Source organism: Rhinopithecus roxellana, chromosome 17 (genome assembly GCF_007565055.1).
Source record: "Rhinopithecus roxellana isolate Shanxi Qingling chromosome 17, ASM756505v1, whole genome shotgun sequence".
Taxonomy (NCBI): domain Eukaryota; kingdom Metazoa; phylum Chordata; class Mammalia; order Primates; family Cercopithecidae; genus Rhinopithecus; species Rhinopithecus roxellana.
Window position 1 is genome coordinate 111,215,501 of NC_044565.1, and position 27,321 is coordinate 111,242,821.

Here is a 27,321-nt window from a genome sequence, read left to right on the forward strand (position 1 = left end):
CTCCCTGACAGCATCATCACCAGCATGCTGGGATGTCTGGTTACAGCCTTGCAAAGGTGGAAGTCTTGGCTCCCACTTTGGCCTTTGTTGGCATGAGTAGAGATGGTACCCCAGTTCTTATTGTGGTGTTGGCCTGGAGCCTTTGTCTTGCTGGACTGCCCCTTTCCTGCACCTTTGGCAAGAGAGAGCTGACTTTTGTTGAGGCTTTGTTTATCTCTGCACATTGGTGTTTCTGAGTGGATGTGTGTGGCAGAAAGAAAACCCAGGAACCTTACCATCATGCCTTTCCTCAGACCCCAGTCTCCCTCCAGTCTGTCACCTTCTCTGCCTTTCAGAGTCATCTTCTTTGCTTTTTGTATACTGCCTAGAGTTTTCAGTTGTGCTTGGCAGGAAGAATAAGGAAAAGATCTGCTCCATCTTCCCAGACGTGTAGGTCTCCAGGTGTTTGGTTGGTTGGTTGGTTTAAATGAGATTTATATTTCCCAATTAGGGAAAATCTTGGGCTCCACTAAGTGTAGAGACTGAAATGGGATTAGAAAGTCATTTGTAGAAATTCGCACTGTAAAGCCACAGATTGGTACTAATCTCACAAAAAGCAAACTCATTGGTGATAAGCACTCATCCCAGAAGAGCATTACAGTCTACTTATTGATGGGATAAGTGACTTATAAAGGATTGAGATGGGATAAGCATTTGGACTTGGGTTAGTGAGTCTCAGAGCAGGTCACACAGTGTTGGTATATTTCACTGTTGAGAAGGCGAAACACTGACTCGTGCAGCCTGGCAGATGCTGCTGGGCACCTGCCACGTGCTGGGTGCTGTGCAAGGCACTGTGGCTGGAGAGATCAGTAAGGCCTTATCCCTGCCCTTAGGTGCTTAGGCTGTATGGCAAATAGAGTCAAGGGGGGTCCATGCCAGGAGCCTGGAAAGGGACAATCTCAGGGAGAATGTCACAGAAGAGCTTCATGTCCAGAGACAGACCTGAATGATTGCATGACCTCAGTAGGTGAGGAGTCCGTGTGGAGATCGTGGGAGCAGACAGGCAGGGTGACCAGCCTCAGGTGAGGAGTCCGTGTGGAGATCGTGGGAGCAGACAGGCAGGGTGACCGGCCTCAGGTGAGGAGTCCGTGTGGAGATCGTGGGAGCAGACAGGCAGGGTGACCGGCCTCAGGTGAGGAGTCCGTGTGGAGATCGTGGGAGCAGACAGGCGGGGTGACCGGCCTCAGGTGAGGAGTCCGTGTGGAGATCGTGGGAGCAGACAGGCGGGGTGACCGGCCTCAGGTGAGGAGTCCGTGTGGAGATCGTGGGAGCAGACAGGCAGGGTGACCAGCCTCAGGGATGCTTCATCCAGGAGACATCCTGTCTTCTCCACTGTTCATTGAGTTCATTAGTTCATCTTTGAGAGGACAGTCTCCCTCTAAATTCTGTTTTTTTAATTGGCAAACAATAATTATATATGTTATACAGCGATTGGCCCTGATAGGTCAAGGGTGGAGCATGTCGAAGAGTTAGAGATAGGCTGGAGCAGACACTGGTAAGGTAGGTGAATCCAAATTTGAACTTTATCCTATAGAAAATAAGGGACAGGATAACATTTCTAAGCTTTAAAAATGTTTCAAAAGGAAGTCAGGCTATTGACAGGGTATAAAACAGAGTGGGGTGGGAGAGTGGGGTAGGAAGAGACGCTCAGCAGGGAGACAAGGCCATTGTGGATGGCCAGGCAAGACTTGAGGAAGCCCTGGGCTTAGGGAGTGGCAGTGGGGGTGCATGAGAAAAGAATTTGAGGTTTTAGAAGTAGAATCCATTCCTACTGATGGATTGATGGCAAAATTGCATCATTTAGATCATTTCTTCCAGGTGACTCAGAATTCCCCCAATTCTGCTCCGAATGATGGCACCTACCCACCAGACAGTCCCAGGGGACAGAGAAATAGGAAATGAGGCCCTGCATTTTCACCAGCTATTCCCCCACCAGGTCTGATAAACCTGGATAAAATTTATACCTAAAAGCCAGGGAATCCTTTTGTTTTTGGTTTTGTGTTTGCTTTTGTTTTGTTTTGTTTTGTTTTTTGTTTGGTTTTGGTTTTGGTTTTTTGGAGAAAAGGTCTCACTCTGTGACCCAGGATGGAGTGCAGTGGTGCAGTCATAAATCACTGTAACCTCAAACTCCTGGGCCCAAGAGATCCTCCTGCCTCAGCCTTCTGAGTAGCGAGAGCTACAGGTGTGTGCCGCCACACCCGGCTAGTTTGATTTTAAAATTTTTTGTAGAGATGAGGTCTCACCGTGTTACCCAGGCTGGTCTGGAACACCTGGCCTCAAGTGATCTTCCTGCTTTGGCTTCCCAAACCTTTGGGGATTACAGGCCACTGTTGCACCCAGCCCAGGGATTCCTAAATGGACCATACATTATTACTGTCACCTGGAGGTCTTGTTAAACAGATTGCTGTGCCTACCCGCAGAGTTCTGGTTCTGTAGGTCTGGAATGGCCATAGAATTTGCATTTCTAACAAGGTCGCAGGTGATGAGGACTCTGGGGCAACGGGGGACACTTTGAGAACTACCGACCTAACGAAAGATTTGGAAGAGTCTCTCCTTTCCCTGAAGCCCAGTCTTTCTCCTGGAACCCAGCCCTGAGGAAGAGACGAGACCGTTAGGAACACGCTTGCCCTGAGAGTCAGCTTCCTGCTCCAGCCCACCCAGGGGCAAGCAGGAGGCACAGGCCATTCCCTGCACAGCCTGTGGGGACATGGACTGCCTGCAGCCAGACGTTGGCCATCCAGTCTAATCAGGTTAGGGAAGGCACGTTGTCTCCCCTCCCACTAACATTTGAACTTGGGAATCCAAACAGCAGAAGAAATCATACGTGGCCCTGAGGTAGCTCCTAGTCTGGGTGGTTGGATGGATGTTGATGCCGTAGACCAGTGGCTCTCAGCCTGGTGTACAGGAGAATCTCTAGGTTCTGGGTGGGTGGGTGTTGATGCCGTGGACCGGGGGCTGTCAGCCTGGTGCGCAGGAGAATCTCTAGGTTCTGGGTGGTTGGATGGGTGTTGATGCCGTGGACTGGGGGCTGTCAGCCTGGTGCCCAGGAGAATCCCTCGGTTCCATCCAGAACTGTTGAGTCAGAATCTCTCTGAGGGTCGGGCCCAGACTGCAGTATTTTCTTTTTAGCATTCCATGGGTTATTCTAAAGTGTGTCTGGTTGTTAAGAACCATAATTACAATCCTGAGAATAGTTAACTCGGTTTCGGACATTTGGGGTTCGGATTGTTGATGTTAGTGAAATTGAGCCCTAGGGAGAATGTAAAGGAAAAAGAGAAAGAGCTCCAAGGGGGGATCTCTAGGGAATACCAGCAAAGACAGAGCCAGTCGTGAAGTTGTCAGAAGAAGGGGTTCGTGGTGGGGTCTGGCAGGATCAAGGGGTACACTCTGCAGTGTGCGGTGGAACGGGAACATCGTGGAGAATGAGGAATGATAGGCGTCATGGGCTTCAACAGGTTAGAGATTCTTGTCAACCTTTTCAAAATCACATTTGTTAAGGTGCTAGGGACAGAAGTCCAAGGGCTGCATATTGAGTTAATAAGGTGATGATTTTAAGGTAAAAAGGGTAAATTACTCTTTCGTGCAATAATTTTTTTTTTTTTTTTTTTTTTTTTTTTGAGACGGAGTCTCGCTCTGTCACCCAGGCTGGAGTGCAGTGGCGCAATCTCGGCTCACTGCAAGCTCCGCCTCCTGAGTTCAAATGATTCACCTGCCTCAGCCTCCTGGTAACTGGGATTACAGGCGCTCGCCACCGTGCCCAGCTAATTTTTATATTTTTAGTAGAGATGAGGTTTCGTCATATTAGCCAGGCTGGTCTCAAACTCCTGACCTCAAGTGATCCACCCTCCTGGGCCTCCCAAAGTTCTGGGATTACAGGCGTGAGCCGAAGTATCCTTTTGTTACTGAAGTTTTCAGCTTAACTAATTGATCTGTGAGGTATTTTTTGTCTATTCATAGCTTCACTTTTTGAGTTGTTTTTGAAAACTCATTTCCAGCCATTTTGTATTTATTATGGAAGTTTCAGGTTATTATAAATATAGATTATTTATACAGATTTACTGCCCCTCACCCAATGAACCTAAGCATGATAAAATTACATAATTGCAGGTGAGAAGTTTATTATATGGGGAACTGATCTTGATTGTATGGGAAATTTTGAGGTCTTCTCAGCCTGGGCTGTTGAACTCTCAGAATGTAAGAAATCCCAGAGCTGGTGGAGCAAAGCAGGACACTCCCCTTCCTGTCTAGTGTGGTGGGGAGAAGCTCTGGCTCTTTGATGTAGGTCAGGGGCCTGTTTTTTGTTGGTGTGGTTTGGTTTGGTTTGGTTTGGTTTGGTTTTTTGAGGCAGGGTCTTGCTCTGTTGTCCAGGCTGGGGCACAGTGGCACAATTATAATTAAACAAACTAGTTAGTCCTATGCTTGAAACGACATGCCCCTTCAATTTTTGGGACTTACTATCCCAGTTTGGTTTCAAATCTAACACTTCTTGGAATCAGTGTGCAATAAATGATGAAATGACATTCCTGGAAATCACTAAGAGATTTACTTACTCTTTTTCTAGCTCAGGCTCAGCAAACTTTTTCTGTAAAGGGCTAGGTAGTAAATGTTTGAGGCTTTATGGGCCACAGACTCTCTCTGTTGCCTCTTCTCATTTGTGTCTTTTTTTCGACCACTTCAAAAATGTAAAAATCATTCTTACTCAACAAGCCATACAAAACAGACTGCAGGCCAGATTTGGCCCATGGGCCATAGTTTGCCAACCCATTTTAAACACTGAGGTTTGAGTCTCTGGCACGCATTAATGGTGATATTCTCTGGGATAATGCATAAAACACTGGAGTTTTAATTAATTTGTATTAAGTCACCATTATTGAAAAGATGTATTAGAAATTATGACCCATACAGACTGGGTTAAAATGTGGCTTGTGTGGCTTCTGCAGCTTGCACCTGCCTGCCTGCCTGCCCAGGTGATTTTGCAGGCACAATCTGAGGTGCCAGAACCCGGGGCTTTCTCTGCCTCTGTCTAGTCCTGCTGGACGGTAAGCTCCATGAGGGCAGGGGTTATATTGTTCACTGCTATGTTCCCAGCACACACAACACCGCTGGGAAATACGTTCGGGGTTGGTTCTCATTTCTCTTGATAGCATCCAGATTTTTAAAAGTAATTGGCTTTCTGTATGTCCATTTTACTCTCTGTCCATATGTATACAACGTTACATAGTACCCACGCGCCATTCACCGTTCCCAGGGATTATGTAATTCCTCAGTACAGCCCTTGTATGGTCTTGTCTCTCCATCGTCCAGATGAGAGGCCATGATCAGGCAGCTAGTTTGTAGAAAGCTGCCAGGGTTTGAACCCAGCCATTGTGGCTACACTGCTGGGACTCAGCACACCTAAAGGGAAGGACTTGGGTGGCTCGTTGTTCATGTCACCGTCAGGCTTCCGTCTCCCAGCAGATGTTAGAGGATCTCTGGTTTTCACTTCTGTAACTTTTCTAAGCTCCATCACCCTTTGGAGAATATTACGCACATTCTGAGACAGACATACAGATTTGTCAAAACTGTCAGGTTTGTCCAAACACTGAACTGTACCCTTAAAATGGGTGTGTTCTATCGCATGTAAGTTGTATCTCAGTAAAGTTGATTTTTTAAATTGTTCTCATCACAAAGTCAAATGGATTTGGGACGCTTTAATTAGAGAAGAAAAAAAGAAACCTTTTTTACTCAGAAGAGAGTCCAGCCTCTTCAAAAAAAAAGTTGTAATTGTTTTGTTTTCCAAGCTAGCTATTTAAAAATCAGGAGTTCTGGCCGGGCGCAGTGGCTCACGCCTGTAATCCCAGCACTTTGGGAGGCCGAGGTGGGTGGATCACGAGGTCAGGAGATCGAAACCATCCTGGCTAACACAGTGAAACCCCGTCTCTACTAAAAATACAAAAAATTAGCCTGACGTGGTGACGGGTGCCTGTAGTCCCACCTACTCGGGAGGCTGAGGCAGGAGAATGGTGTGAACCCAGGAGGCGGAGCTTGCAGTGAGCCGAGATCGCGCCACCGCACTCCAGCCTGGGGGACAGAGCAAGACTCCGTCTCAAAAAAAAACAAGAGTTCTTTTACTTTTAATTTTTACCCTCAGGGAAAGGAAAACCTCTTCAGCGCAAGGTGAAACCACCTAAGAAGCAAGAGGAAAAGGAGAAGAAGGGAAAGGGAAAGCCGCAGGAAGACGAGCTAAAGGACTCTTTGGCTGATGATGACAGCTCCTCCACCACCACAGAGACCTCCAACCCCGACACAGAGCCGCTCCTCAAGGAGGTACGGGCTGATCTCACAAAACAAAACACGAGGGAGAAAGAGAGGTCTCCTGCAGCGCACAAGACCTTCCATCTCCTAGATTCTGGTTTTAGTACAAAAGTAATGTTTAAATCTAGCATGAACACCCACTGAGGAATGGTTCATGTGCCGGCCGTGCCTCCAGAGTCATTCCCCTGCAGGCCGCATTCACAGCTCTGGGGATGAATGACTCCATGTCCTCCAGGGAAGAACAGTTGGAAGCATGTTAATACAGTAAGATGGTTGGAAACTGGAAACACTGCTTGCAAGCTAGGGACTGTCTGGAATAGTAACTGTTCCACGTCATGAAACTTCTTTCAGATTTTAAGGATCAGAAGAATGAGAAGGAACGCTGCCATTTTAATTAGGTTGTGTTTTTCCTGTCATGTTGCTCCTAGCACCTGCTGGAAGCGGGGTTTTGGTGGCAGCTTACTCTCCCAAGCAGTAGAGTGGTGACTGCCCTGGAGGGAGCATGGTCCCAGGAAAGACCCCAGGCTTTAATGGCCCCCGGGGACGAGGAGCCCAGCCCAGGATACATCCGCACACCAAGAAGTTGCCTCGCCCGCTGGAGGCCTCGGCTCCTAGGGCTGTTACCACAGCAGGAAGAGCAGTGCAAAGTGTCGGGTCCAGTGGGCCTTAGTGATGGGGTCAGAGTACTGCTGTGAGTAGTATGGGGTGTGCAAGAAAAAGGGGAATCATTCCACTCTGGCGCTTTTATTTTTAGATAAATAGATTTCAAATCTAAACTGATCCTAATATAGCCTTTAATGTTGTAGAACAGACTTTCTTTTTTAGTTTTAGTCTAGTGACCAAGGAATGACTTCTTACAGATTTCCGGCATTGATGTTTCATTCACATGCATTAATGTTTAAAATGAAATTTATATGTAAGTTACTTTCAAGTCAGCCGCCTTCCCCTTTGCGTTCCCTTACCGTTACCGAGGTCCTCTGTCTACCCCTAGCCCAACTCCTAGCTAGTGCTGGAGCTCTGTAGTGTATAGCGCTTTCACAAAGTACTTCAGAGAAGCAGAAAGCCCTGTGCTGAACTTTGAGTAAAATCCCAGCAGTTGAAACCCTGTGCATCAGAGTTGGGAAGGCATTTTCAGCCCAGGCCTTCTGCACACCTTTCTGCCACCTCCCTTCCCACCTGCCGGCCTCTTCCTGCTCACCCTGCTGTGGCCCCTCTCCAGCGGCCCCCAGCGGCCAGTGTTCTGTGCTCGCCCATTGGTGTCATTCTTAGCTCCCTGTTGTTCATTCCCTCCTGTGTTCCCAGCTCCTTCCGTGCTATTTGTGCAGCTCAGAACTGACATCCTTCATGAGACCTTCTTGTCTGGTTACTACCCTGTCACCTCCGATGCGTTGTCATTCCTCCTGCTCAGCAGTCTGCATAGAGGCTGCTTTTATTTCTCCGCGACTGATCTCAGTTTGTCAGTTAATGTGTATTTTTTTCTCAACTAAATCACAACTTTGATAGGTCGTTTTCTCTTGCATGTCTTTTCCAATTCTGTTCTACTCATTCAGTCAACACACAGGAATTGAGCACCCACATGCCAGGCCACGTGCTAGGTGCATAGGCAACAACAGTGGACAAAAGGCCACATCCCTTGTCCTCGAAAAGCTCATGGCTTACAAAATACCTCATGGGTCAAGTATTCAGAGACTTCATGAGTAACTCAAAATAGTTTCAAACGATGTGTGAGCCAGGGAGATGTTTTAGCCCTAGCTCTGGTTATTTACTCTTGACAGTTAAATAGAGTCACCTGGTGTGACCTATTAAAATCCAGGCTGTCTTCATAATCATAAATTGTAAAGCTCTTGGGTAGACGCTAATTCACCACATGCTTATAGCTCCCCTCCATAGCCATCGCTGTCCCCCTTTTGCTGAGTACGTCCTTCCCCATCAGTCCCCACCAGTGCTTCCGTGAACACAGTGTTTCATAGATTGTCTGGGGCAGAGAACCAGGTTGCTTTTAGTACACAGCCCACTCCACATGCAGCTCCCCAGGCGGGTTTCAGCAATACCTGAGTGCAGCCTGGGCAACATGGTGAAACCCCATTTCTACAGAAAATACAAGAATTAGCTGGGCCTGGTGGCATGTACCTATAGTCCTAGCTACTCAGGAGGCTGAGGTGAGAGGATCGCTTGAGCCCAGGGGCAACAGAATGAGTACATTGTCTCCAAAAAAAAAAAAAAAAACCACACACACAATACACGAGTAGATGTAGACCCTGTTCGGGAGACAGGTCCACTGATCTCACACTCGAATGCTGCAACGATGTCAGATTGCCACAGAAACACGTGGGGCAGGTTCTGTACTTTCCTGGTCCTGGCTGTGCTGGGTGGCACAGCTTTAAGATGCATCTTGAGTGTGGCCACCCAGTCCAGATTCCACATTCGAGTGGGCAGGACAGCCCTTCTGTGCTGCTGCAATGGCCAGTAACATTTCCACAGCAGAGGTCCATGCTGGCGTCTGTCATGTGTCTCCCTCCTGCTAGACTTCACCATCCTTAGGAGGAGAAACTGGGCCCTCTTGGTAATCCCATGGCCTGGCACCAAGTGGGTGACCTGTAAATGTGTGTGGATGAAGTGGACGAAGAGCCCCTCCCATTGATGGAGCAGCTGTTAGCATTAAACCAGTCGGAACCCTGCTGCAGTCGCAGGCAGGCGAGCGTGGCCCCTGTGTGCTGCCGGCACTGCGCTCTTGTCCTGACAGTTTGTGCTCAGGATGGGGTGCATGGCTGGAGTGCTTGACTTTATACTGCAGTCTCTACTGAACTTTTCTTTTAAGGAAATACAATGTTTTACTCCCCAGTGCTTGAAAAGAAGCTACCAGTTTGCTACTGCCACTGTCACCTCCAGTCAGGATATGAGTGTAAATCAAAATGATGTTCTTTACTCCAACTCACCAAAACATAGTCGAGATAAATTTTGCTTTGAGATGGGGTCTCGCTCTGTCGCCCAGGCTGGAGTTCAGTGGCATGATCTTGGCTCACTGCAACCCCCGCCTCTCCAGTTCAAGCGATTCTCATGCCTCAGCCTCCCGAGTAGCTGGGATTACAGGCATGCACCACCATGCCCAGCTAATTTTTTGGATTTTTAGAAGAGACAGGGTTTTAACCATGTTGCCCAGACTGGTCTTGAACTCCTGAGCTCAGGCAATCCACCTGCCTCGGCCTCCCAGAGAGCTGGGATTACAGGCATGAGCCACCGTACCCGGCCGAGAGCAATTAAAGAGGGCCGAAAAATGGACAGAACCACAATGAAGACAGATTTGAAGAAAGGAGTTTGTTTTTACATATATGATTTGTATATTTTTACATCTTTGATTTCGTGTCTGTGTCTTAAGATGGAACTAATTTCATTTTATTAATCCTTCTCAGCAATTAAGTGTCCATTTTTTACAGGATACAGAAAAGCAAAAGGGAAGACAAGCCACGCCTGAAAAACATGAGAGTGAAATGTCTCAAGTGAAGCAAAAAAGCAAAAAACTCTTAATTAAGAAAGAAATCCCAACAGATGTGAAGCCCAGGTGAGAGAGATAAATGTACAGAGAAATAAGGTCTATAAAGAAGTTGCTGGCGCATGCCAGGTGCTGTTTTGATTTGGTTGACTGCTTGGCTTCTCGGGGGGTTTATAGCAAAATCCAGGTGCAGCATCACATTCCTCTTGGGCTTTTTCTGTCACCTGACACGTACTGTTGTTGACTCGGAACAACCACATGCTTCTCAAGTCAGACGTGCAGAGGGCAGAGCTCACAATCTGTTATAAAAATTTAGAAGGGGCCGGGCGCGGTGGCTCAAGCCTGTAATCCCAGCACTTTGGGAGGCCGAGGTGGGCGGATCACGAGGTCAGCAGATCCAGACCATCCTGGCTAACACGGTGAAACCCCGTCTCTACTAAAAAAATACAAAAAACTAGCCGGGCGAGGTGGCGGGCGCCTGTAGTCCCAGCTACTCGGGAGGCTGAGGCAGGAGAATGGCATAAACCCAGGAGACGGAGCTTGCAGTGAGCTGAGATCCGGCCACTGCACTCCAGCCTGGGCGACAGAGTGAGACTGCGTCTCAAAAAAAAAAAAAAAAAAAAAAAAAAATTTAGAAGGAAAATTTCTGTTGGTGATTCGGTCCCAGGATGAGATCCATTTTACTTCTGCACAGAGATGACCTTGAAGATTGAACCATAGGCCCAAGCATGACTTTCCTCCAAGAGTTCTGGGTCTGGTGAATTGTTAAGCCAGTTGGGATCTAGAGTTCTGTGCCATGAAACTTGGAAAAGTTTATTCTTCCGTAAAAGTGGTTCAGGGCAGATGTCAGCAGTCAGACAGTTCTACCATTAAATAACTCCAGTTCCTCCCCATGGGATGCAATTCAGTGGCCCCCACCGGGAGGGCTCGTGCAGGCTGTTTCCCCAGGGAGATGAGTGAGTTGAACTGTTGAGTTGTTAACTGAAGTTACTTCACATTTTCATTTAACCTTGGCTCAGCGTCTACCTCATAATTTTAGTGTTGGTGCGTCAATAGTACCTTTCCTGGTTCATCGTATGGAACCGTCATCAGCATGGGAGCTGCTGTCTGCCCGTTTGTGGGTTGTGATGAGTGGGAAGTGATAGAGGAAGTCGAATAAATTAGGTGTGAATTTAAAAGGCAGGCATGGCTTGTCTGTCATCGTAAGTGTGAACCTTAGATCTGTGGAAGGTCTGTTCTTACTCTCTTCCTGGGAAACGTACTTGAGTTTTGCAGAAGCACCACTGACCTAGACTCTGTCCTTAGATTTTATGGCTTCAGGCAGGGCCAGTCCTGTCCTGTAGAACCCAAAAGCTAGTAAGAAATCAGTGGTTACTGCAGTAAAATTTAACCTTGTCCCTGAATTTATGAAATAATACAGTATATGGTGGTGATTAGTAATGAAGTATTTGTACCTAAAATTTACTCTTCTGTGGAAATTGTTAGTTCAGGTGACCAGGTCCCACAATTTGAGAGCAGTCTGGCCCAGGTAGAAGGAACGTCTAGCAGAGTGGTGTCAGGTGGTTGATCATTTAAGGGGAGAAAGAAGAGACCACCTCTTCTGAAGAGGAGGTTCACATACTTGGATCTCTCCTGAGAGAAACCCACCTAAGACACCAATATCCTGGCACTCCAGGACAGGAATAACACTGGGTTACTGGCTAGAGATTCTTCTTCTAGGCCTTTTTCAGGCTTAGGTGAGTGATCAGATACTTTAAATGAGGCTAATAAGTCCAAATAATGAAAATCCTCATTTTTACATTTGCACAAATCTTGTGAGGTAGACAGACATGCAATTCCTATGATGATAAATTTTAAAATCAGGGCTTCTAAGAATTACCTTAGAGATGCCATTCCATAGGTGACTGTTGCCAAATTGGCTCTGTTGATTAGCCCTAATGCCTGAGCTCAGTATTATGAAGCAGATAGAACACACTAATCCTAACCCCCCGTTCCTGTTCCACTGACTTCTGTTGTATTCTGATTTTTTTTACAAGTTGACCATTAGCAAATTTGCATTTGAAAAGTTAGTCAGAGACATCACTTGAGTGTCACTACCTTTGCAAGGGTTTTTAGTTCTCTGGTAAACCAAAAAGCTTAGGGTGGTCAGTCCTGAACCACCCAGTCAAGGGGCAGTTATGGCAATAACCCGTGGCTCTCAATATGTAGTTAAAAGATAAATCGACTGGGCGTGGTGGCTCATGCCTGTAATCCCAGCACTTTGGGAGGCCAAGGCGGGCGGATCACGAGGTCAGGAGATTTGAGACCATCCTGGCTAACATGGTGAAACCCCGTCTTTACTAAAAATATAAAAAAATTAGCCGGGTGTGGTGGCGGCGCCTGTAGTCCCAGCTACTTGGGAGGCTGAGGCAGGAGAATGGCGTAATCCCAGGAGGCAGAGCTTGCAGTGAGCCAAGATAGCGCCACCGCTCTCCAGCCTGGGCAACACAGCGAGACTCGTCTCAAAAAAAAAAAGATAAATCATCACCAGAACACAATTCAAGCCGTGTACTTGAAACTGTCTTTTGTAACTGAAGAAATCTGTATGCAACCTGTCTTCTAACCTCCTTTATCTAATCTCTTTAAACTCACTGATCTCTTGTTTTTCTGAAATCAGGGATGAAAGTATTGAGAGTCAGAATGTATTAGTTCATCAGTCATTTAATCAAATAAAGACTGGTTTTTTTAATAACCAGAGAAGGTTGACTCTCTGAACAGAGCCATTCTCTGACTCCACTGCATTCTGATAGTATAAATGTCAAACACTCCCTCAGATAGAATCACGGCCAGTCCTAGCTTTAGTGATTCCTGAAATTCCTGTCACCTTTTAGTGTGTTAATATATGATCCCACATATCTGAAGGACAGGTGCACATCTTTTCATAAGCTATGTCATTAATAAGGCATATATCATTGCTTTCTTTTGGAAGCTTTATAAGAGGTGATAAAGCCAAAGGAACAGCTCACCCCCATCCATCCACACTCCCAAGAGCTGACCTCAAAAAAATCACTTCTAGGAAATGGGAGCGTGGGGCTGCAGCAGCAGTCTGATCTAACCGCGTTTTCCAGCTGTGGTAACATAGAAATGGGCCTGCAGACCCTCAGAAGACTCGAGTCTGTGTCAGATGCCAGGGAATGGGAATCAGATCTCAGGCACTGAAGGTTTCTGCAGAACCAGGAAGGACCCAGGGCATCCCTGCTTTAGGATCCTGAGTATTCACTGATCCTTCTGTTTTTCTGTTTGTGTATCAACAGTATATGTTTACATAAATGTAATAATCTAAAATAAGCAAAAGAAGTTAAGTAGATAAACTAATCATGTTATCTCTAAAAATCTGCTTAAATAACACGCTCAACTGAGGGCCAAGGGCCGTGAACACCACACTGCGCACGCCAGCCCCAGACCTGTCAGCACTGAGAAAACTCTGCCTCCACAGCCGGTCACGTCCCTAGCTGTGTCCCAGGTCTGCTTCTCTCCTCCCCAGACAGAGGTGTGTACTGTGTATTACAGGAATAAAAATAGGCCAGGCCTGAGTCAGGTGTAACGTTGTGAAAAGCAAAAATAGAAATAAAAAATACCAGAATATTAAGACAAAAACATTATTTAAAAATGGGGGAAAATATATTATAAAAATAGTCCAGGTGTGGTAGCTCACACCTGTAATCCCAGCACTTTGGGAGGTCAAGGCAGGAAGATTGCTTGAGCCCAGGAGTTCAAGACCAGCCTGGACAGTATAGCAAGACCTCATCTTACAAAAATTTTTTCTTTTAAATTAGCCAGGTGTGATGGCACACACCTGTAGTCCCAACTACTAGGGAGGTTGAGGCAGGAGAATTGCTTGAGCCCAGGAGTTAAGAGACGGCAGAGAGCCGTGATTGCACCACTGCACTCTAGCCTGGAACAGAGACCCTGTCAATAAGTAAATAAATCCTGGCATCTGAACCACCTTTCTGTTTTCCCTTTTTAAAAAGAATCACTTGAGTCTGAGCACGGTGGCTCATGCCTGTAATCCCACTGTAATCCCAGCACTTTGGGAGGCCAAGGAGGGCAGATCACCAGAGGTCAGGACTTCGAGACCAGCCGCGACAACATGGTGAAACCCCATCTCTGTTAAAAATACAAACATTAGCCAAGCGTGGGGGCACACACCTGTAATCCCAGCTGCTCAGGAGGCTGAGGCAGGAGAATCACTTGAGCCCGGGAGGCAGAGGTTGCAGTGAGCCGAGATCGTGCCACTGCACTCCAGCCTGGGTGACAGAGTGAGACTCTGTCTCAAAAAAATAAATGAAAAGAAGTGCTTCAATTAAGTTGGCCATTACCCATTTTATTCAGAAGCCTTAAAAAAGGTTTCTTGGTAGAGATCATCTGGCCTAATTTAGGAAACTGTGAATCAGCAAAAATAACAGACATTGTCCGGCTCCTTTATTCTTAAAACCAGTTACTTTTACAGTGGCACCGAGTTTAGTGTTGTATAGATACCCACCCACACTTAAAAATAAACCACACCCACACCGCCTCCGCCACCAGAGGGCCGGTGTCTACTGTGGGAGCCTTTGGGGTTCTTTTTAGAAGATGGGGTTTTTAAATAACCCTGTCGGGTAGAAGTGGAAGAGATAACAAAAGATTTTATAATACTGTAGCATTCATCATCTGGTCCATAAACCGCGGATTTTTCACTTCAGTTTGTTATCCTACCTAAAATTCTACTTGTTTGGGCTAATGGAAACCCTTTGGCTTTTTGGTTTGCTCTTACTAATTCCAGACATAATACCTACTTACTATGGAAAATGTGAAATACAAAGAAACAAAAGAATGAAAAGAAAATGTCCTTTGACCCTACCACCTTATAAAATGTTTGTAAATAGTCTTCTTAAATGTATTTGTTCATTGATGAGCTCACACTTGACACTGAGGATGTTGGGGAGTGAGGGTGTTGGGGAGCGAGGGTGTTGTGGTGCCGTTAGATCTGGAAAGTTGGAACCCTTCTCATACTGTATCCTGTGGGATGGGAGGACAGAGGGCAACATGGTGCAGGAAGAACTTGGAGGATGGGGCCAGGAGGCCTGAGTGGTATTGCACACCTGAGGGGTGGAGGCAGAAAGCACGCTGAAGTGTGGAAAATGCCGGAGATGCATCCATTTTATACCGTCTGTGTAGACTTTGCAGATTTGTGATGAAAAGCTAGCTGTCAGCTCAGCCCTGAACTGACAGCTGTCACCAGGAGCTCAGTGGAGATCCCTGAGGATTCTTGGAAGATTTCTCCAAAGGGGCCACTGGGCTCTCTGAGCCGCATCTCAGCCTTTGCTGGAAAAGGTCCTTCTTGGACCACATTAGCTGAGCTCCTTCCGGAGGTCCTCCCAGTCCCAGACATGGTCTTGGTGGGCATTAGAGATGTGGCTTCATAAAGAATGCCTTTGTAGCCCATACAGGTACTCCACTCACAGTGCTGTCTTCCATGGGCCAGCTACCCAGTTCTTTTCTCTCAGAGATTCATTCTTTCCAGCTGCTGTCCCAGCAGGTTTTCCTGTCTCACTTACTGAGCTTTGGAAATTTAAGATCGCTCATCATGCTTCCTGTTTTGTGTGGCTGACAGGAAGTTGAGAGTCAATTAATTGTCCTATTTATACATGCTTATTATCTTAAGCTTACCTCAAAATCTTTCAGAAAGCATGTCACTCTAAATAAATCAATAAAAAGAATATTTAAATTTTTTGCCTAAGAGTAACCCTGAGCTCAAGAATAAGGAAGAAAGTTCATTGCAGCCCACGCCCTGCAGTAACCAGGAACATAGCTCTGGGTCACCTCATAATTTCTATGAGAAAACTGTGTTCAGTTTTGAATAGTGGAGCCTCTAACGTTGCAGATCTGAGATCTTTCACAATCTTCATGTTCAGGAATCCCAGTGCTGGGAGAGACTCACTCACAGGCAGAATGACTGCACTTCCAGCCCTGAGCAGCAAGCTGGTGCTAAGGGCTTTCTTTCTATGCCTTGTCTGAGACAGATCCTCCCTCCCATTACGTATTACTGAATAATGGACCTCAGTTCTTTGTCAGCACTCGGAATAGCAAAGGGTCAGTCTGCAAGTGCTGACTGACTGCTGGGCAGTCTTAGCTACAGAGTTGGGCATGCAGCCGGTGCTGAGTGAGGACCCAGGGTAGATGACTCCCCAGGAAGCTACATTAGCTTCCTGCATGCAGTTGTATTGTAGAAGAATTGCAATCTTAATGACTTCCGTCCTCCAAGACAAAGGAATACATTTGTGTTTTCCATCCATGTTTGTCTTTCAGTTCATTAGAACTACCATATACTCCCCCTTTGGAAAGTAAGCAACGTAGAAATCTCCCAAGCAAGATTCCTCTTCCAGCTGCAATGACAAGTGGATCCAAATCACGAAATGCCCAGAAAACAAGAGGTATTGTCATTTTGTTCTCTGTGATCATGTCTTACAGATCGTTTCATAGTGTTAACAGTTGTTGTGCATTATCAGTACGCAGTCAGTAGTTATTAGTCCTGCAAGGCTAAGGCTGTGTTCTTGTCCTCATTAGAAGGTTCACTGAAATAGACCTGAAAGAAGCAATTACCCTCCATTAACCACGTTCTTTTCTGATTTTTGTGCAGGTACAAATAAGTTAGTGGATAACAGACCACCTGCCCTAGCAAAATTCCTCCCGAATAGTCAAGAATTAGGCAACACCAGTAGCTCAGAGGGTGAAAAGGACTCTCCTCCACCGGAGTGGGATTCGGTTCCAGTTCACAAACCCGGGAGCTGTGAGTATAGTGGCTTAGAAACCACAGGGCTCCACTTACCCGCAACCCACCCCACTCTGGATGTGGAACTCTTCAGGGGCAAGTTGTTTTAAAATACCCATTGGCAGCGCTTTGCCAGCTAAGAGCCCATTGTTAACTAGCCTAATCAGTGGCTAACCTGCTGTAGGTTGAAATCAGTCCTGGTGAGATTATTTACGTCAGGGGAATCATTCAACAATTCACATCAGGGCTTTTTTTTTTTTTTCAGGGAGCTGGTATACTAGCACACCACTGCCCAGTGTGCAAAATGGAATGGTCTGTTTGGAGTGGTTAATCTCCTAAAGAATTGTTTGCCTTATAAAAGCATTGACTCAGCAGTCTTTTACCTGATGAATTCCTCATTTATAGTGTAATTGTTTTTGTAAAAATTCATTTCTGGCCAGGCGCGGTGGCTCAAGCCTGTAATCCCAGCACTTTGGGAGGCCGAGACGGGCGGATCACGAGGTCAGGAGATCGAGACCATCCTGGCTAACACAGTGAAACCCCGTCTCTACTAAAAAATACAAAAAACTAGCCGGGCGAGGTGGCGGGCGCCGGTAGTCCCAGCTACTCGGGAGGCTGAGGCAGGAGAATGGCGTAAACCTGGGAGGCGGAGCTTGCAGTGAGCTGAGATCCGGCCACTGCACTCCAGCCTGGGCGACAGAGCGAGACTCCATCTCAAAAAAAAAAAAAAAAAAAAAAAATTCATTTCCTCTCAACTTTACCCATGTCTTTTTTTTTTTTTTTTTTTTTTTTTTTTTTTTTACCCATGTCTTTTTTATAAGCAACCTACACAAAGGTTTCATTATGTTTCTTACTACTCTCTTGACCTTGTTTCTCCAGTTTGGCCTGCAGTAAATCAAGACAGTAGGCACAGTCAACCAAAACAGAAGTCTTCACCCCACAGACACTTGACCTGAAATAGGGGACAAGAGAGACCAGAAAAGGGAGGGGCTGACAGCAGGGATTTGGGACCAAGAGAGGTCCTGGCCTTAGGACTGACTGGTCCACACTCACCACTGTGTTGGAGTGTGCCAGAGGGCAAGTGAGGAAGACCAGAGATGCAGTCAGGTTGGAGCAACAGTTGGGTCATTGAAGGTGAAAGGGTTGGATGAAGGGCAGGCTCACTGGGCTGAATGAGGGCAGAGAGCCGGGAGGCTCGGCTGGGGCGTCCATGCTGTCACCAGGATGTGTAGATGTATTCTGGAAAGGATGCTCTCTGAGATACATCCTGTAGCCCTATTTGCCATGAGACTTTGTGGCACCTTTTAATACTACTTATTGCCTGCGGTGAGATACAATCCTAAATCCTTCACTCAACAAATCTTGAAGACGACCATGGGTGGTCCGTGTGTCCAGGCAGGATGCTTCTGCTTCCCAGAGCCCCCTGAGGTTTCTGCTGGCGATTGGCCCTTGGCTTAACACTCCACGATTTAGGTAGTTTCCCATTAAACAGATGCCACTTTCAGCAACAGAACACAGCCCCTGGAGCCAGTTTCACAGGGGTGTTCTGAGGCCCAGTGAGGTGACATGAGCCGTGCTGCTGACGTAACGACAGAAGCATGCAGAATCATGCTGCCGGGAGAGCGGGCGACAGCCAGGCACAGCCACAAGCTGGCTGGCAGCATCCCCAGCCGGTGGCACCTGAGCCACGTGTTGGTATCACTCCCTCTGTGTGGAGGGGAAAGGATGACAGGACCCGACCCCAGGCAGGAGATTTTGGTGCCACCCCTCCGGGGAATGTGGGAAATGGCATGCCAGCCCTCCTGGAGGAGGAACTGTGAAGAGCCCAGTGCCGCAGGCCTCAGTGTCCTGCCTGGCTCTTCTGCAGAGGCCAGCTGGTACATCTGAGCATGGTGCCTCAGGGCAGAGCTCCACAGGGTGCCGTGGGGGAGAGAGGCAGAGCTTATCTCCTCAGCCCACGTCTGTGCAGTCCTTTTTCTAGCCAAGCCATCCGTTACACTGGTTCCAAGCCCTGTGACCTCTCTGCTCTGCCAGCTTTACTAAAATGTTCCAGCAGAGCTCCACTCAATAGGGAATACGGGTGGAGGAAACCCAGAAGAGTCGGTCCCACTCGCTCCCCATCACTGTGACCTTCCTGCTCTGCCCCCGCTTTCTCATCCCCTTTTCTCCCTTCGCCTCCCTTGGTGTTTCGTCTCGCTTAGACCTGAAGTTCTGCGAGCGCCGTCAGCGGTGCCAGGCTTAGTGCAGTTCCTTGGGGTGAAAGTGTTGGTCCCACCCAAGACTGTGCAGCGGGCATGTGGCAGTAGTTAACTGGTGGAGTGTGCAGCCTCTGTGTAAAGATCTCTCCATCCCAAGTAGCACCCCTTAGCATGGCGCCCTGTACCATATGAGTTGCAGAGAAAATTCTCCTTGAAAAATTTCATGATTTAAAAGGCAAAAAATACAAAGGGTTAATAAAAGGCAAATCAGAAGACACAAAGGAAAGTTTTAATAATATTTGAATCAAAACGTTCTCTAAATTGCACCCCCCGTACTGTTCTGAGTCTCCCCTTCACTCCTCCATCAAGCACTGTTCCGTAGGGGCTTTTCCTGCTTCATTTCCCCTTCACAGTCTTGGGAGCATCTGCAGCACGGGGCCCTGTGAAACACATTCCATCCACAGGAGCTGCCCACACCTTTCCGCAAGACAGGCTGGGAGGATCGAGCGCACACAACGGAGCACAGCTGCTCCAAGTGTGGGCGCTGCCCGAGGGGCTGAGTCGCTGCAGGGGCGGAGGGAGGCCAGAGAAGGTGGCTAGGGAAGGGTCAGACAGTTGTGCAGATAGCAAGCTGACAGTGTAGACGTGGTGTCAGATGGGAGGCCTCAGAGAAGCGTGAGGGGGACATAGAGATTTGAGCAGGGCTCATACGAGAGAGCAGTGTGAGCCACGTCCTGAGTGTGGGCATCAGGCCAGCAGATCCACAGAGCCAGCGAGGAGGGGCCCACGTCATCAAGGGGTGAGAGTGGGCGGGTGGGAGTCAGGACCATGAGTCTGGCGCCAGCATCGGCAGCACTGGGGAAGGTGAGAGAGAACGTAGCAGGCGGCCCTGAGGATGGGGGAGTGGGGAGTGGAGAGCACGGGCTTCCAATGGAAGGCTGCCCTCAGCAGGGCCACGCTAGAGCCTTGACCTAGCCAAGACATGGGGAGCCTTGAGCGCTGAGCCCTGAGCCCTGGGGGTGGGGGAGAAGTAGCTTGTGCTAGAGAGTATGACCAGGGAAGCCATGGCAGCAGGCAGAGCGGCTGCAATGTGGCAGTGAGAGGATGGGAGAATCGGAGCGGGGGGTACTCAGGGTACGCAGAAATCTCCCAAGGCAGGAGGGGCCAGCCAGGAAGCGAGGGGGAGGACGCCCAGCTGGGCAGGCCTGGGCTGGGGATCGTGCCCTGTGGTGACGGGAATTCGCAGCTCTCCCCTCACCTTCTTCCTCTTGCAGTAGCTACAGCAGCACCACGTTGCACACAATAGATGTGCAACATGATACATTTTTCTGATAAAAGGTATACATATTTCCATTTACTGAGAATGTTATGACTGAAATTTTTTGTTTTTAGAGGCGGGGTCAGGCTGGAGTGCAGTGGTGTGATTCTGGCTCACTGCAGCCTCAAACTCCTGGCTGAAGCAGGCCTCCCACCTCAGCCTCCCAAAGTGCTGAGGTTACAGGTCCGAGCCACTGTGCCCAGCCTGTTTTAGATTTTTAAAACAGCTGTGTAGACATTACCTTAAAGGACACAGGAATATACTAGGAGCTGAATAGGGATCAGAGCTGCACATCCCCGTCACGCCAACGGAGGGGCTTTACTGAACTGGGGATTCAGCCTGGAACACTGCACCTCCCGCAGCTGTAAACCTGCGTGTAGGCACGAGGCTTTTCCGGGTCCCCAGGCAGCAGCCTCAGCTCTCCACCCCTGGAGAACGTGGAAGACCCGCCTCCCCTGCCTGAGGTGGGGGGAGTGAAGACATTGTCGCCACGCAGCACAGCAGGGACAGGCCACGCTCTCGCTCCCTCCAATCCCCAGTGCAGACAGATGTGGCTGCTTTCCCTTTAAAACCTGTGAAACAGAACACATCGAAGAGCTTACGTTTGTCTTCTTTGTAGAAGAGCTTGAGCTCTGCATTGTCTAGAGAGCCTTGAGAGTGATTGGAAGACGGCTCGTCAAAACAGCACACTAACTACCCTTTCGCTTTTCATTTCCAGCTACCGACAGCCTTTATAAACTTTCTCTGCAAACCCTCAACGCAGACATTTTCTTAAAACAACGCCAGACCTCACCGACACCTGCCTCCCCGTCTCCCCCGGCCGCCCCCTGCCCCTTCGTGGCCCGGGGCAGCTACAGCAGCATCGTCAACAGCAGCTCCAGCAGGTAGGCCTGCTGCTTCCTTTCCAGTCCTCAGCTCGAAACGTGCCTGAAACCCAGTGTCACACCCTTTACATAGCAACACCGGCCAGAGACCACTGTCTGGTGTTACTTCTGACGACTGCCGACTTGTGTGGGCCCCTTTACATGGGGTCCACCCCCTCTTCTGCTGCTGTGCTGGTGCCCAGCTCCAACAGTAAACCGGTTCCCATTCTAGTCCAGTCATTCTTCCCACCCGTGGACCGAGAAATGCACCGTGTAGCTCACTAGAGGGATATTTTCATTGAGGAGCCAATGAACATGTACTAAGCATTACATGAAGACCAAAAGGGGATTCCTATGAGTTGGGAATATGGGTTTATGTGACACTAATTTTGGCCTTTGGACAATTTGGCTTAGGACTTAGAAGGGCAGGATCTGGTCCAAGACTGTTGTGCTGGATGAAGTGCTGCAGTAGGGGATGTGTGCACCTGGGAGGGCAGCCTCCTGACCACACAGACAGGATGCAGGAACCATGCTGTTCTCCGAGGCACAGAGCCTCGCTTGTGTCTGCCCGCCACAGTGTAGTGCAAGCCTGACAGTCACAGATGGCGTTCTCACCATGTGCCTCACCGTGGCGTGGGTTCCTGTGCACTGCATCACCGGCCAGCCTGGGGTCAGGTTCGCCCCCCATTGCCCAAGAGACAGTAACCACGGAGGCTGGGGGAGCCAGCCCGCTTAGGGGCCTTGCCACAGGAGCTCCTCGCCATGTCCTGGCAGGGAAGGGGACTCCCTGAGGCCCAGCCCTTTGCGGTGTCAGTGCCTGCCCTCTGCATTTCCTGCCAGGTGGCTCTAGCATTCTTCACAGAAGTGTGATCAAAGCCTTTGCCAGTCCCTGAATTGTGATCCCCGCCCTGGTCTCTTTCATAGTGATCTTTCGTTTTCTTACCTTTCTCCAGAACGCTGTCTCTGATTAAGCGGTCTGAGGCCCCAGAGCATGTGACACGAGGCTGAGCGATGCTCTGTGAGCTGCCCCACTGCAGAGAAGCCCACTTGGGGCTCAGTCCTGCCGGCCCCACACCTCTCCGAGGCAGGGCACTGCTGAGGAATGAGTTCTCTCTTTGCTTCTTTTTCAAGTGACCCTAAAATAAAGCAGCCAAATGGAAGCAAACACAAGTTGACTAAGGCAGCCTCACTCCCGGGCAAGAATGGCAACCCCACTTTTGCTGCAGTCACGGCCGGCTACGACAAGAGCCCAGGTCAGTGCCTGTGCTTCAGAGGCCTGCCACGCCAGGCGCCAGGCCTGGTGGAATGACCTCTGCCCTGATGTACCTTCCACTGATTGAGCGTCCATTGTTACAGGTGGGAATGGCTTTGCTAAAGTTTCTTCAAACAAAACAGTTTTCTCCAGCAGCCTCGGCATTTCACACGCTCCTGTTGACAGCGATGGCTCAGACAGGTACGGTAGACCACCACCAACCGCCAGAAAGACGGAAGGAAGGCTTCTCGAGTTGGGTTAGCACCTTTTATCCATAAATGGGTTTCAGGGCATTCTTCCCCTAATTTACAAGGAGGCATTTGTCAGAAGTGGTCAGGTGCCTCTAAGAAATCACGTCTGCTGGGTGGAAGCAGAAAGCCGGCTGTGGTGCCTTCCCCGGGGGGGTTCAGATAGAGAAAGGGGCACCCACGCCTGTCTCAGCCCAGCAGGCACGCATGTGAAACCTGTTCTCACTCTCCTCCGTCTCCTGGTCTGTGGTAAGATGCGATCTGATCGTTAAAAACAGAAGAGCAAAAGTTACTTGAGAGGAGGGAAATAAGGAGCAAATAGTAGACAATTTATAGTAACTCATTGGCCACGCCTCTTTCTTGAGCCAGGCTTGTTTTCCATGCAGCGGGTGTGGTGGCCTGCAGCAGTCACCTTGGTTGACTTTTCCTGATAAGCAACAAGAGAGCCCCAATTTACCTACTTTGCACTAATAGGAAATGAGTCCTAGATTTGAAATAGTTTTTTTTTTTTTGAGACGAAGTCTTGCTCTGTCGCCCAGGCTGGAGTGCAATGGCCTGATCTCAGCTCACTGCAAGCTCCGCCTCCCGGGTTGACACCATTCTCCTGCCTCAGCCTCCCAAGTAGCTGGGACTACAGGCACCCACCACCACGCCCAGCTAGTTTTTGTATTTTTAGTAGAGACAGGGTTTCACCGTGTTAGCCAGGATGGTCTCGATCTCCTGACCTCGTGATCCGCCCATCTCGGCCTCCCAAAGTGCTGGGATTACAGGCTTGACCCACCGCGCCCGGCCTGAAATAGTTTTTAAATAAACCTTCCCTTACCAAAAGCAAACAGAAGGAAGAAAATGTGTTTCTCTGCAAAACACTTGCTCTGAACCGGGCTGTGGGCTAGTGATAGGGCATCGGAGCTCTGAGGCTCCCTCCGGCTCAGTCCTTGTGGGAAGCAGCCATCGTTCAGCTCCTCCTTTTGTCTTTGTTTTTAATATTTGAGGACCCCCAGTTGAAGCAGTGTCTCCTGTTTGTGAAGCTGTGCGCTATGGATCCGTTTTCACTAACCACCATACATTTCTGTGTGTTGCGTTTTCCTCTTGTAACATTTAGCTCGGGTTTGTGGAGTCCCGTCAGCAACCCAAGCAGCCCTGACTTCACTCCCCTCAATTCGTTCTCCGCCTTTGGAAATTCTTTTAATCTAACTGGTGGTGAGTGTTTAACACTAGATGTGTAACTAATAAGCCTGTGGACAGAGGAAGGGAGAGGAGGTGTGGTTTTGTGTGTTGGAGAACACAGCACAGCAGCGCTGTGGAAGGAGGCCCCGCAGGAAGCTCCCTGGGAAGGGTCCCCTCCCCTCCTCCTCCCTCACCCACACCAGCAGCCAAAGGGGCAGAGGACCGGGCTTGACACGGTGCGTGCACCAGTTGGTGTGAGTTCCACGGCGGGTACTGAAGGGCTTCACAGAAGGGTTCCGGTCTGAAATGGGGCCCTGAGCATGCCAGGGGTCCTCTTCTTGCTGTCCAGAACTAGACAGCAAGCTATCATGGAAGCTTCGCATTAGCTGTCATGTGAGAGTGGGGAATGTTTGCATTTGGATGTCATCAACGGCATATCAGCTCGTGCACTGTGCGTTTGAGTTCTAGAGGACATCCCTGCCCCTACTTCCTCTGGGCTGTGGTGGGGCTGGGGAAGTGGGTGTGGTGGCTCCAGGAGCAGTGGTGGGAGGTATGCCATTGAGTGAAGCCCCATGCCGTGGTGATCATGGCAAAACCAAATATGGACTTGACGACTGTTGCTTTATTTCCAGAAGTTTTCAGCAAACTTGGATTATCTCGATCGTGCAATCAGGCCTCGCAGAGGAGCTGGAACGAGTTTAATAGCAGCCCTTCATACCTTTGGGACTCGCCAGCGACAGATCCCAGTCCTTCCTGGCCAGCCAGTTCCGGCTCCCCGACCCACACAGCCACAGTGAGTACTTGGGGCTGGGGCTGAGGCCCGGCCCTGGCCCACTCACGCGCCATCTGCCATTGCGGTCACATGGATGGCACTGACACAGTTACAAACAACCAACAGCAGCATCAGAGGGGTGGGATATCCCTTCTGTTATCTTCATTGCTTTGTCTTCATACTCTATCAAAATGATTGATCGATGCTCTTCAGAGCCTTACAAGCAGGAAGGTTTAGGAAGAACAACTGAACTGCTGTGAGGTTGGTCTCTGGATTCCCTCCTAATAGATCAAGGGCATTTTCTGCCTCTTCCCCACCTGTAAATGGACCCCAAGGGTGGCCATAGGCCTGTGGCCGGTTCAGATGGCTGAGGGAAGCCTTTAGCAGCTGTGCAGTGCAGGCACTGGGCTCCCAGGAGCAAGCTAGATACTGCATTTACTTTGTTGCTGAGAAGCCCGTCTCTTAGCTTAGATTGTCTAGAGTGCATTTGTTTGCTTCTTGGCCAAAGTCTTCTGCAAAGATCATGCTCCGAAAGAGTATTCTTGCCAAGGAAAATAATTAGTGGTTTTGGCTTCCACAAGATTATGACAGAAAAATATGCGTTTGTCTCTTTGTTCTCAGAGAAACTGAACTAGACATGCAAGGTTTCATAATAGATATTTCAGCTTTACAGATTCCAAAGTGTCTTCACGTGTCATTATTCAACCTTCTGTTTTAAAACCACCTGAACCACTCCTTAAAAGAGAAGTCAGCAAACTTTGTATAGAGTCAGATAGTGACTATTGTAGGCTCTGAAGGCCGTGCTTCACCGCTGCCCTTGCAGTGCACAATCCGATGGGCACCGCCGTGTTCCAATACAACTCTCTTTACAAAAGTAGGCAGAGCTGGATTGGTCCACGGGCTGTCTTTTTTAAAATCACAGCCAGCCGGCACGGTGGCTAATGCCTGTAATCCCAGCACTTTGGGAGGCTGAGGTGGGAAGATCGCTTGAGCCCAGGAGTTTGAGGCTGCAGTGAGCCATGATCACACCACTGCACTCCAGCCTGAGTGATGGAGCAAGACCCTGTCTCAAAAAAATCAGAATCATCTGCTCAAATAGATATGTATAAAACATTTGTTCTAAAGTGAGCAGTGAGAGGAACGCGTGCCCCAGCCTCATCTTTTCTGTAGCCTTACCCCCTTACCCCTACCCCCTTACCCACTTGACCCTCTGCCTGCCGGGCTCAGTGCTGGACACTTTGTTTTGTCACAGTCAGTCCTCGGTAACACCAGCGGCCTGTGGTCCACCACTCCGTTCAGCAACTCCATTTGGTCCAGCAACCTTAGCAGCGCCCTTCCCTTCACAACTCCAGCAAACACGCTGGCAAGCATCGGCCTCATGGGCACAGAAAACTCCCCTGCTCCTCACCCTCCCTCTGCCTCCAGTCCAGCTGACGACTTGGGACAGACCTACAACCCCTGGCGGATATGGAGCCCCACGATTGGAAGAAGAAGCTCGGACCCTTGGTCTAATTCGCACTTTCCTCACGAGAATTAAATTAGGCAAAAAACAAACAAACACACATAGTGGGCCCTCATCTAGATCATGGTGTGCCGGTTTCTGAGACATCTTTTTAAGGCTCTTACTGCAGCTCCCCCTCCCCACCCTCCTCATCTTTGCAAAACAGACCCAACAGGGCAGGCTCAGACCACTCGCTTCTTTCAGATCTTTCTTGCAATTATGATAACATGAGATTTGCTGTTGTGCTTTTAGAGAAAAGTCTGGACTCAGCCACAAACCCTAATAAGACCTGTACATCTGAGGACCTTTCCTGTTAACTGCGTTTTGACCACCTGTCTTCCCCATGCTTTATTTATCTGTATGAACACATCTGACATTACAGCTAAGGAAATAATTTGAGTTGATTCAGAAGTCCTGGCATGTGACAATTTTGTTAAATTACCAACTTTGGTTTTTAATAATTTCGCAATATTATGCGCCAAGATCTAATTTTAAAACTGTATGAGGACTTTGTGCTGAAAATAGAGTATTTTTTTAAAGTAAGGCTGTCTTGGTTTAAAAGCAGATTACAGAAATGTAAGTCAACTTAAGAACAGTGAATGAATGTAAAAACATTCAGTTGAGACCATATGCATTTTCTGTGCTGTTTGTACTTGAGGTATGTAACATTTGTATACCTGAACTTATTTTAAAGACGAACTGAAATGCACATAGCCAAGTCTTGAGATACAAGATTGAATGTGTATTTCTTAAAAATACAACTTTGTGTTGTACTTTGAAATAAATGATGCTTTTTTCAAAAGCCTTGACTTGTTTTGTGGTTTTTTACACACAAGGTGTATTTGTTAGGATTTTCTCACACCAAAGTAAACCACCTTATCCTTGGCTTACTCGGTGGAGCTGACAGGTTAAGATGGGGTTTGCTTTCTCATTGCTGGAACTTCCTGCAGTGTCTGATGGAGTTCTGTGTGTTCCCCTGGCAATCATGGAGGGTCCTTGATCGAAAACGACTTGAAAGCCTATTTGGATTCATCCAGTAAGCGTTTTCCCTCTGCCACTATCCTAAAAGGCCTCATAAAAAGCAGTCATTGCTACCATTTATTGAGTACTGACTCTGCGTCAGGTACCTGGCTAACACTCGATGTGCTGGGTTACTCCATTACACTTGAGGAACCCGGCTGGGCCGTGCTGGCTCAGAGGCCCCAGGTCAGGCTGACCGCAGATGCACACGGCACCCACTGTGCCACCTCCCCTCTGGTCACAGTCACCATTCTCAGGAACAGCCTGTGTCCAACTCACCCCTGCGTGTTCTAACACTGGCCAACCTCTACCAGCCTTCAGTCTAAGGAAGTTGTGTGGTGAGAGGAAGACAGATGGAGAAAGAGAAGT

General features: G+C 48.5%; 1 protein-coding gene and 1 pseudogene across 3 annotated transcripts in view; both read left to right on the plus strand.

The window, feature by feature from the left end:
- TMEM131 (transmembrane protein 131) overlaps positions 1-26,734 on the plus strand; it is a 247,756-nt gene extending 221,022 nt beyond the window's left edge. Inside the window, exons 32-41 of one of the 3 annotated variants that reach the window (XM_030920866.1) lie at positions 6,170-6,345; positions 9,768-9,892; positions 16,151-16,275; positions 16,482-16,631; positions 20,848-21,013; positions 22,124-22,245; positions 22,349-22,445; positions 23,595-23,692; positions 24,292-24,452; positions 25,684-26,734. In XM_030920866.1, the coding sequence (XP_030776726.1) occupies positions 6,170-6,345; positions 9,768-9,892; positions 16,151-16,275; positions 16,482-16,631; positions 20,848-21,013; positions 22,124-22,245; positions 22,349-22,445; positions 23,595-23,692; positions 24,292-24,452; positions 25,684-25,968 (1,505 nt within the window). In that variant the 3' untranslated portion in view covers positions 25,969-26,734. The remainder of the gene's footprint in view (positions 1-6,169; positions 6,346-9,767; positions 9,893-16,150; positions 16,276-16,481; positions 16,632-20,847; positions 21,014-22,123; positions 22,246-22,348; positions 22,446-23,594; positions 23,693-24,291; positions 24,453-25,683) is intronic. The other 2 variants (XM_030920868.1, XM_030920869.1) reach the window with 2 other exon arrangements.
- On the plus strand, positions 6,354-9,377 carry LOC115894234 (annotated as a pseudogene).
- Positions 26,735-27,321: the final 587 nt, after the last annotated feature.